Source organism: Pollachius pollachius, assembly GCF_949987615.1.
Source record: "Pollachius pollachius genome assembly, chromosome: 6".
NCBI lineage: Eukaryota > Metazoa > Chordata > Actinopteri > Gadiformes > Gadidae > Pollachius > Pollachius pollachius.
Window position 1 is genome coordinate 17,198,415 of NC_136939.1, and position 11,928 is coordinate 17,210,342.

General features: G+C 45.9%; 1 protein-coding gene across 1 annotated transcript in view; it reads right to left on the minus strand.

Annotated features, from left to right (window-relative positions):
* cpeb4b (cytoplasmic polyadenylation element binding protein 4b) overlaps nt 1–11,359 on the minus strand; it is a 32,103-nt gene extending 20,744 nt beyond the window's left edge. The window contains exons 1-3 of the mRNA XM_079737517.1: nt 10,969–11,359; nt 8,755–9,993; nt 2,032–2,122 (exon numbers count right to left, since the gene is read on the minus strand). Of these exons, the coding sequence (XP_079593643.1) occupies nt 2,032–2,122; nt 8,755–9,948 (1,285 nt within the window). The 5' untranslated portion in view covers nt 9,949–9,993; nt 10,969–11,359. The remainder of the gene's footprint in view (nt 1–2,031; nt 2,123–8,754; nt 9,994–10,968) is intronic.
* Nucleotides 11,360–11,928: the final 569 nt, after the last annotated feature.

Here is an 11,928-nt window from a genome sequence, read left to right on the forward strand (position 1 = left end):
TAGGAAACATAAGTGTACAGTGATGTTGCTAGGTAGATGTGTATATTGGAATCCCAAAGGACACCCTAAACTCACTTCCGACCCTACAGGGAGGCACACTACATCCTCCCTGAGAGTGGTACTTTGTGAACACCAAATCCGTGTTGAAATCATAGAACCAAAGAAACCTTGCTCTAAAATATATAATCCACCTTTTACCATTTTCAAACTGTCCAACGTTCAGAGCCCTGCCAAACAGATTTAATTTCAACAATCAAGGCAACAAACTTGGCAAATGAACTCACATGGCCACAAGACATAGACAAGAAATACCAGATATACCACCATGGTCCATAAGCATGAGGTTACTTGAGAAGACGTTTTGCAACGGTTTATTTTTTGTACAGATGTACACATTCAAGTCAGTTTTAATCTTTCTTTTATACACTCCATGTGTGTTCGCCCACACCGAAGCTGGGGAAACCGTTCTTCCTGCACTTTTCTGTTATAGAACCAGCAGGATACACTTATAAGCAGCAATTCTACGTTGTATCCATTGGAAAACATTGGAAACGTGACTCATCTAGTATAAATGGTGGATAATTAACACAGTTTGCTATGCATCGTGATTCCACGATGCATACTACGAGAATAGACATACACTCAAAGAATAGAAATAGAGAGGAAGAATGAAAGAAAGCGGGAGAGAAGAAATTGAAATGGAGAAGCAAGAGGAATAGAGATAGCTTCGTACACCACTCTCCAGTCACTTAAAACGCCTATCCTAATCAAGTCACAGCCAGGTTTGAGGAGAGATGGATTGAGGTTAAATAGCTTTCCTGCAAATTACCCACCCTTGGGCTGGAGGAAACCCAGCAGCAAGGTGTTCCAGTACCACCCCCCTGACCATCTCCTGACCACCCCCCTGTCCACCCCCCTGACCATCTCCTGACCACCCCCCTGACCATCTCCTGACCACCCCCCTGACCATCTCCTGACCACCCCCCTGACCATCTCCTGACCACCCCCCTGACCATCTCCTAACCATCCCCTGACAACCCTCCTGACCACCCCCTGACCATCTTCCTGACTTTGATGACTCAGACCCTCTTCCTTTTACTCTAAAATTCCCTCTTGCAGCAAATTTATTTCCAGGTCTTCGATTGCGGCCCCCCGCCCCCCCATCTGGTTCCTGAGGCAATTCCATTTCTGAACTGCTGAGTAAGTGGATTCAAGTCAGCAGTGGTCAACAAGGTAGGACGGTCCATCACTTATTAACAATAAGGCCCCGGCTCGCTGCTCCTCCTCACTAAGCCAGTCAAGACTAGAGGAGAGAGACATCAATATAACATCAATGTTGTCACATGAGCTCGGGTGTCATGTGGGCTTCTGAAGATTGAGGTATTGTGATGGAGAGTGTTTCCTTTCCAGGCTCTTACAGGCTTTATTAATGTAATGTGATCCTGTTTTGTACTCTTGTTAGGCAGTTCTAGCGTATAACAAACACAACATCCCCCATTTTGTCTTTGTGTTCATCTTATCTCCAGTGCTAATCTGATTCGTGTCATTGGCAGTGAATAAATAAAACTAAAAATCCAATATCACCTTGTCAATATGGAGCCGTTAGAGAATTCAATATGTTTTTCTGTGAATATCTTCGCATAGAAATTCCTTGTTCTATCAACTGAGCAAGACGATAGGTTAAATGGTATTAGACGAGACTGAGTGGATCACTCGTTAATGTCCCTGTGGGCACTCTGTGGTTCACAGGCACAGGGCTGTGTTCAATGGACTCACATTTTATTACCAGCAGATTGGTGACGTTCAAAAGAAAATGCACCAGAAAAAATTCCAATTGGAAAAAATTCCAATCACAGAAGACAGATCGGAGAAGGACATTGAAACAATATGCAAGGTTTTTGTCGTTTGTATATTAAGAACATCATTTACATCATTTCCATTAGCTGACAGAGGTCCTCTTGGTGTCAGAGTGACGGCTGTCCCAGGATGAGCCTGATCGGCTCAAGCTGTAATGAAACCACAGATATTCACCTTTCAGGGTGTCCTGCTCGGCCCTCATGATGTCGATCAGGGAGCTCTCCAGTGTGTTCATGTTGAAGCCATCGAATGACCGGGTACGCTCCTGAACACAAAGACAAGAGATGCTTGATTAGTACAATTGTTCCATGATTGCACTCGTTTTTATCAGTGGCTTTATGGACTTTCAGCCATCAACCAGCTATTACTACCGATGACCAAGAAACCGGTCTTCTCTAAAACGCTTTGAAGAAAGGTCTCTCCTAAATGTCAGACTAAAATATAATACATAATAAAATGCAGCATACTGCAATATACACAAGTATATATTTTGGTATGTGTATGCCAAGAAAAGAGTTGGAATTGTGTATGTGATGCAAACATACATGCATAGAATGCATAAATTATTATATTATTATTAATTGATGCAAGTCTGGTTACCGCTGATGGGCTGCAGATAGATTTACATTCAAATAATTATATGGACATCAATTAATCTGTTTCCCACAATCTGAAAAAGAAAAACAGGATATTGCCCACGGGTCGGGTAGCACTGACTTGATTTTCTGTGAACGAATCACTGAATGATAATTGCCAGAAAGGTAAATGGTCTTGGTGACATAAAAATTCAGTATCCTTTGAACTCCAACCAAATTGATTGTGAGTTATCTAGCACAAGTGAACATAAGTAAACAGAATATGCAACAGGACAAAACAAGAAGCTTCCTACTGGTAATGAACCATGGCCCAGATTGAAGCTTACTGGAAATGTAACTAGATAATCAGACTTCTGTGTTTGTTGCGTCACCGATTCCTACTGAGACCCATGAAAATAAGGGCTGCGTGATACAAAACTTCAAAGTAGCCCATAATGTCTAAAGATATTGGATTCCAAGCGTGATTAGCAAATCAGCCATATGTTCTTTCCTTTAAATATGTGCTTTATCCCACACATATTTTCAGATCAACATAAACAGCCTGCTTTGAGTTTCTGCCACACTGGTTTGAGTAGCAGACCTGCTAGCGTTCTTAAACCTAGCCAAAATGGACCACCGCTTTCCTCCTCTGCAAGAAAACAGCAGTTCAACCAGGCCACGTTTTCACGAGCACGCCCAAGCACACACTCTCTCCGAAAACAAACATCCACCCGGGGATATAGGCCAGACCAAGTACACCATTTTCTCACAGCTGCCTCTGCAACCTATGTGGACACAGGCCATGGCCTTGGGCCACATGACCCTCGCACAGACAACACACAGCCCAAACGGCTAGGTGGGTCCAGGAGTTAAGACGCCTCAAAAGTTCACTTTAACTACAGTGGGCATTTGTGTTTTATAATCATTATCATCAACCTTCTTAAATTATGCTTTTATTTATAAATATGGTTCTGTCAAGGTGCAGTGGCTGCATTAAACAAAAGTAGTTCTGTGTTTGTTTTTTGTATCATGGTTCACTTAAGACATACGATACTGGGAACACTTATTTATTTTTATCATAAATTAGGTGTGCACACACACGCATGCGCACACAGAGGACTGAACAGTCGCAAACAAGAGATTAAATCCTCAGATCTGCTTGTCTTCTCCCTTTACAAAACGGGTTGGTTTACCAGCAAACACAGAACCCCAGCAGACGAAACATCCCCAATCACCATCAGACACATGCCCCAGCCACAGCGAACAGGGGCCACGTGACAGCCCAAACACCGCTCTGCGTACTCGTTACATGCAGGGACATGGGGGTATAGACAAAAGCAGAGGGGCCAATCAGCCGAGGATGACACGCTTCATAGGGGTCACAGCCATGGTTACATGGTTAGAAGAGACGCTTACATTATTTGCATTAAACCCACAGTCTAGCTCTAACGAAAGGCGACTTGTTTCACTACAGAAACTGCCATGGGTGAACCTGCACATTGGTGACACTATGGTCACAATGTGAATTCAAATATATTCTATTCCTTTCATGACAGGAGCGTTCAACATTATCAAAATCAACAATGTCTAAAAACAAAGAGGATTCATATTACATCATGCGGCCAAAATTACATTCATGTCAAAGACTTTCCGTACACACACACACACACACACACACACACACACACACACACACACACACACACACACACACACACACACACACACACACACCAAGGGGTGGAGGGGGAGAGTAAGGAGGGATAAGGAATAAAGAACAGTTGATGAGATCTTGATCGTCTTATCCTTTACCACGACATCAATTAGGTAAATGAAACTGAAACAAAATGAAGGCGGTGGGAGCACCGGGAGCTTTAAAGAACGTGTCTTTAAATGGCCCCTGCAGCCCAACAAGGCTTCGGCCAAGTGTGCAAACATATTGTCCGCTCTGTGGCCCATTGTTGCAGCGTTATGTGAGCATGCAGTTGCTGTCTTTGGGTACAATGGAGCACAGGTCTGTGTGCAGAGACGGTTTGTAGAGCCAGGGTAGTGATCAGCCAGTGGTAGGAGGTGGAGAGACACATGCAAAAGGGTTGTAGGTGCCACTGCGCAGGGACGGACTGCGTTATCACACAACAAGCTGGGCCGAAGAGATCGGGACCCTCCCGTGCCTTCTCCTCACCCTGCAGCTACGTCACGTTTGTGCGTCGTGTCTATTATGAGAGCACTTACACACTAGGGGTGTGTGTGTGTGTGTGTTTGCGTTCATTCGTTGCTTTCGCAAGTTCACGTCGTTATACACTGTCCAAATTTTGCCAAGTCGTTAATATTAAGCTTTACCAAATATGACCTTGGTTTATCACTTAGAAAGACGTGTTTATTTACTCTTTAATAAATTGTCTTGGATTTAACATACCAATTAAATTAGAAGGAACAAAGCTTTTTAAAAAGGCCATAGAATCAAGTCTAACAAGAGAGATCTGTCAGTTGGCACTAATGCAGGGAGTGCAATGTTTCAACAACACGCCTAGCTAAAAATACAAGAAAGAAGCCTTTCTTGTGTTACTCTCACCATGGACAACTATTACAGCAATGAGACTAGACTGCCTTCACCAGCTAGCCAAGAATTCAAATTCCTCAGCCATACCAGCTTATCTGACCGTAGACAAATGGTTGTAAGAGGTTAGGCCTAGTAGGAACCTAGGGGTTTCCTTTAGGACATGAAAGAAGAAGTAATGAAGCTGATAGATGGATTGATTGATCGATCGATTGATGATGTATAAATGATTGTGTGCAATGCAATTTGGATAAAATGTCTACCATAGAGCATCATATGGTCAATAAATAATTAGTGATAAATAGTGAGTGACACTGTCCAAGGCAATGGACAGAGAAAATAGCTGAGAATGTGTGGGCACCTTTGCTATAAGGTGTTTTAACGTCTAGAATCAGACTGGCCATGGTTAAACCATGCACACCACCATGTCTTCCACATTATAACAAATGTGTTACTTGTTGGCCCCTGGACTCTTGAGTCAGTGAGTGAGTGAGTGTCAATCAAGTCTCAAACTCTTGGAAGACTTGATTTTGGCATGTATAGCATAAAACAAAAGACCGGGCATGACCCCCATGTTGTGTGACTACAAGCAGGAAAAACAACTGGAATTCTTTAATGAAGGCTACTAATCCCCATCTGTTGCGTCTCTGCTAGAATGGAAACTATTTCCAGCGGGCTAATAAGCAGGCCGCGTGGCACCAGCTCTTCGGCCGGCCTTTGCCCTCAATTACAGAAACTATTTCCATTAGCAAAGTAAAGACTTCCCTTTGAAGCCCACAGGTTGAGCAGACTGCAACCACGCTCACCTATAAAGACCATTCAGTTATATTCTATGCTGAATGGCCTTCATAGTGACATGTATACCAATAGTATGTGTTTGCGGGTCTGAAATACAGGGTCTGAAATAATGCTGTTTATACAGAACCTATCATATATTTATAAAAGGCAACATATCAGCTAACATTTCAGAATCTGTTTATTTCCGACACATTCATCCACTAGTGTGTGAACCAAGGTAAATACCAAGTCCAATGTCCATTATTTTATAGCTGCTCAAATTACTTGGTGGAAGGGACACATCTCATCAAACTGCCACTTCAGAAGGAGGATGAAGATTACCTAGAGAACCTGTTGTATGTATTCTATCATCCCCAAAATGAGGAACTGTAAATTCTCTGGATACTGTGCACAGGTTCATGTAGCTAGCTATAAGGCCCTGAGGTTTAGCCACATCAAACAAAACAGGTCACAAAAATTCCCTTTGTGTACTTCTAAAGCCCCCAATCCTTGCATTATTTTCCATATCCAGGCATAGATTTCCCAAGCATAGTCATAGCCTTACTTTCTTTTATTTAGCTTTATACACAGTGACATAGCACGGCCATTTGGCCTCCCCTCTCCCTCTGCCCTTGCAGTGTCTGGAGGGCACAGGGAAAAGGCTTTTGGGGCTGATGTGATTGTAGCCGAGGCCAGGGAAGCAGCCTGCTACAGTAACCAGGCATTAGCTTACATCTGCAGCCAGTGCATAATGGCAGAGACACTCGACTCCCATGCGCAAAATGGACGCCACACACACACACACACACACACACACACACACACACACACACACACACACACACACACACACACACACACACACACAGACACACACACACACACACACACACACACAGCTAATTTAGCATGGTGCAAAAGCGATAGCCTTAAGAGAGTGCATCTTCATAGATAAGAATGACCTTGTTTAGCTGAACAACACGTTAAGGCATGATAGAAATATCTTGTGAGATGTAGTCTTTGGTGTTGGAATGCAATTTTGGCCTCTTAAAAATGTAGAATCACTATACTAATATATAGTTTAATATATAATATAAGCATGGTAAACGGTTAATGATAAAACATTGTATTCAATCAAACTAGGGCTAACCAGGAGTAATGTATAATTCAATTCTAGGACATCTATAAAAAAAAAAATCACCAAGCAAACATGGTATAATCCTAGTTTAACAGACTTGGCATAAGCTTCTAAACCATGTTGTATATGGACATTTAAAGTCCCTACGAAAGGTTTGAGCTGACAGCTCTTTTCCTGGAATAAGGTCTACAATCCCTGTAGTTGCAATGTGATACAAACATTGATACACATTCAAGTTATAGAAATGGTTGTCCCTGTGGTCCCTTGTATCTGTGACAAGCATTTTTAATCATCATCATTACATACAATGTTCTCCATCATTCTGATCCATGATTATATTTGCTAGTGTCATAAGACGCACTGAATTTAGACGTTTAACATGCCAAATCAATAAGTTAGTGGGGTTTGTTTTGAGATGCATAATAAAGATTTTCAGGGGCACAACTACAGAATAGAATTCAGATTATCGGCTTCTTCTAAAAGCCAATTAGTGGCGTTGTTGACGCCGTCACTAGCATATTGACAGTCAGGTGAGACTTTCTAGATGGTGTTAGACACACACAGAGATAGCCATCTGATAAGACAATGGAAAACTGCATTTGAATAGAAGTAGATGATGATTGACTTAACCCAACAAGGTATACAGTGAGTCATCAGAAATAGCCTGGATAAAATACATGCTGTTAGGAGGAGCCGTCAATCTTGCGTGGTCAGCCAGGCTGCCTCATGTCTAACGCAACCCCCACATCACACGCCGGGGCCCCGGCTCAGCCGCATACCCCGCCGCCTTACTACAGCTTGGATGATCCACCCAGAGGGTAATCAATAAAACTAATTAATCTTCATCCTTAGACCTTTCACTATCAATCCCGTGGGCCATATAGTAAGGGTGATGATAGCCCTTAATGTCCACCGGCCTGCCTTATTGGACATGGACCTTGGCATCAAGAGAAGAAGATAAATAAAACAAGGCAGGTTTTTAAGGAGAGCCTCGTAGGCAAGGAGGCCAGGTCCCTTTGTGATTAATAACAAGGTAATCCTGGGAAATCATTAGGCTTCATTCCACAGAATCGAGGGGACTGGTGCCATGAGATCTGGGACCAGGGAGAGAGTAGATGTTATGAATTGAGTCCTATTTGGATCTATCCATGTAACGTTTTTTGAGGACGGTCAGGGGGCGGTCCTTTGCACAGGAGAGGTCATTTAAGGATAATCCCTTCCTCCTCGAGTGCCTTCATCTCTCCCCACATCACATCCCTCATCATTGTACCAGTTTCCCCATCATTCTCACCTCAGCCTTGTCTCTCTTGCACCTTTACCACTTTCTGACCACACCCCCACCCCCCACGTTCTCCAACCCCACCCACCATTGTCTACGTGCCACACCTTGCTGCAGTGCCACATTAGTCATCATCAGGGACCCGCCGCCCAGGGAGCAGCGCCCAGAGAGACGGATGCCAGGGCTAACATGCTGATAAATGCAGTATGGAAATCCATGGAAATCCTCCTCCCCCGCCCTTCTTCCTAGACACATCACCCCCCCCACCCTCCCCTAAGACACTCCCACCCTCCCCCACGCTGAATTAGCAACCACTATAACTGGCATTACACTTTTGGGTTATGTCGTTTAGAAGATGATTATCGGATATATTGTTGTCTGCTTGTGCAGATAAGAGGAAAGAAGAGGGGAAATGGAAGCGGTGCATGCATTCAGAAAGGAAACACGTAATATATAGGAGGAACAAAACACTCTCCAAAAATCTATATTGATCAATGAGATAATCAACTGAAAGAACATCTTGCATAACGATAAAAATAAACCATCAACACACTATCAAATGACCTCTGACCTGGAAGGGGAAGATGTTGTCGGTGCGGCCCACGCCGTCGTCCATCCAGGACTTGGGGTTGAATCCGGCCGGGCTGTTCCGCTGGTACTTCTGGGATGCCACGTGGTTGTTGGGGAAGGTCTTCTTCAGCGGAGAGATGGAGTTGATGGGGGTCATCCCTCCGTTCAGGCCCCGGCGGTACTCTCTTCCCTGGGATCCACCCCAGCCACTCCCCCCGCTGCCGTAGCCTCCGCCCGGGCTCCAAGAGGTGGAGGAGCCGGGGGAGGGGGAGGGGCTCTGGTAGCTGGCCGGGCCCCAGGGGGAGGGGGGCTTATTTAGGCTGTTTGAGAGATGGGGCAACTGGCCGAAGGCCGCATTCCTGTGTGGGAAGGGGGGCGGAGGGTGGGGCGAAGCCGGGGAGCGCCTGTGCTGCTGGTGCTGGTTGTGGGGGTGTTGGAAGTGGGGGTGCGGTGGTGGGGGCGGGTGGTGCTGGGACAAGGCGGCGGCCGCCGGCCCGATCTGCGGGGAGAAGTTTCCACCGAAGCCGGGGCTGACGTGGTGCGAGAAGTTCTGGAACAGCAGCGGGCCGTTGCTGGCCGAGGCCGGGTTGAAGAAGCTGACGTCCTCGTTGATGATGTTGGAGGGCGCCGGCGGGATGGCGGCTGACCAGTTGTTGAAACCGGTGAGAGACGAAGATCCGGTACTGGACTGGATGGGGCCCGTTCCACAGAGCCCCGACGTCTCCTGGTAATCAAAGCCTGACAGGACCGGAGACTCGAGACGTAGTTGTTTCTCTTTCCCGTTGGTTCCCTCTGGCGTGCCGTTGTCTGCTTTACCGTCCTCCGAGCGGGCCTTCTCCAGTTCTGAAATTATCCCTCCGCCACTTCCACTGTCTTGGTGATTCCCGGGGGACAACTGCTGCTGCTTCTCCTGCGTTTCTTGCATTTCCTGTTGCTGCTGTGCTTTGGGCTTCTCCGAGCCTCCGAGGATTTCGTCTTGCATGCTGTTGTGGGTGGCAGAGGCGGGGAAGAGCCAGGGAGACCCCCCTGTGGTGCCATTCCCCGCGGCTGTGGTGCTGTTTATGAAAGCAGCAGGGCTCTGCGACACATTCTGGTGGTGGTGTGGGGGCTGCAGGTGCGGGTGGAGTCGGACTGGGAATGCAGACTTGTTGCCAGTGTTGTTTTGAACTAGGACTCCAAACCCGTAATCCCCCATTTGTTTTCCTCCCCCACACAAACGCTAACCCGTGATCGTTAGGTTCTATTGAGAGGGGGGAACACATAGGATGGCATTCATTGAGTTAGCAGGCCCTCTAATGCTTTACTTTGAAAGATTTAGCTGACAACATATGAATTAGACAGGAACATCTTTTTGTGACATGTGACGTGTCGGTGTTCATGTGGCTGTGTGTGTGTGTGTTTGTTCATGTGGCTGTCTATGCACGTCTATCTATGCGTGTCTATGTGTGTCTATCTTTGCGTGTCCATGTGTGTGTCTATCTTTGCGTGTCTATCTATACTTGCCTATGTGTGTGTTTGTATGTGTGTTCAGGTGTGTGTGTGTGTGTGTATGCGCGTGTGTGTGTGTAGACTCAAAATAGCAACCGGCTTGTCTTACACAACGAATATCTATATAGACCTTTTATATAGACACTTGAAGTTAAGAATAAGCGACTGTTTTAACGGCGCGCAGAATGAAAGACAAACGACTTCGTCTTTGGCTAATTGTTACCCCGTGACGTTGCCAATATACGAGCCTTGCTGAGCTGCTGGTAGCCACAAACCGGGCTAATTAGCATCGCGAGTGGAGGCGACAAATCAAGCGTCGAGACAGCTTTCTACCCATCACGCTTGACAGGTGGTTTATGGTTCATGATATTGCCATATTAATCATAAATCATATAACAAATATCTGAACACCGTCGTATGCCGATGCCGTTCGAGATGAGAAAATGACAAACGGAGAGAAAACCCTCGACCTTGTTTGACAGCTGTCACAAGTCCGTGGATAATCCTCCTCGACGCGTCGTATCTCGTCCTCACGATGCATTGCTGATGTTAAAGCACCTCATATGGGTGAGGTATACACTGTTTGAGTTTTACATCGAAGACAGACCGGTTGGTATAGATTGGAGGCGTTAGCCTGACCGCTAACATGAACAGTGTAGCTAACGCTAGCCGAGTAGCAGCTAGCACGGAGGTTAGCTAGCTGGAAGAAAAAAAAAAATCTTCTCACCTTTTGGCTTCGATCCTGGAGACGGTCTCCTCGAGTTCCTGGTCTCCTGCCTCGACTAGATGAGATGTCCTCAACCAAACTACCCGGCAGAGAAGGCTTGAGGAGGGCTATGTGAGAGCTGACTCGTACGGTGCAGTCGGTCAGCTTTTCTTCTCTCTTCCCCTGACGTGTCCTGCCTTGCTCAATGACACAGCTCTCTCTCTCTGCCTGATCCGGATCCTAGCGCCTCGTTTATCCGCTACGTGGCAATGTATGACATTTATTCAGCCACCGTTATGACAAAAAGCCTACTAGGTCTGTTTCATTGTTTATACGATGTCGGTTTATCTGCTGGATGTCTTCAGTAGAGCCGGCAGAGTCCTGTGCTTCTTGGCTGCCCCTCTCTTGGAACCCACCGCGGCCGAGTGACAGGCAGAAAGCAGCCGCGGCGCACTTCCGGTAGGAGCGCCGCCCCCTGCGGAGAACCCGCCCTCGACCTGCCACACCTCAGCTGTCCGGGAGTTTTCATTGGTGGAAAGCTTACAGGTGCCGCCCATTTTATCCATATATGGTGCTGTGCCGATTGTAGTAACGCCTCTTGAGGTAAAAATAAAACGAATAATACTACACTATGTACGCCTACTGAGGTCGAACCTTTAAAGATCCAGCTGGTATCAGATCGTGAGAAAATGTAAATGCCCAACCCCCCCAATCCCCCCCCCTCCCCATACACACACACACACACACACACACACACACACACACACACACACACACACACACACACACACACACACACACACACACACAGACACACACACACCCTTATAAAGAGCGTGCCTCAGTACATTCGTGGAGCGTTTGTCATGATGATCCTCTCTACTGGGACGTTAAGATGTAACCGGGATAACATAGAAAAACACTTTGTTATAAAGTATGATTATTGCAAAGGATCTGATCAGCTGCATTAAATCTAAATAT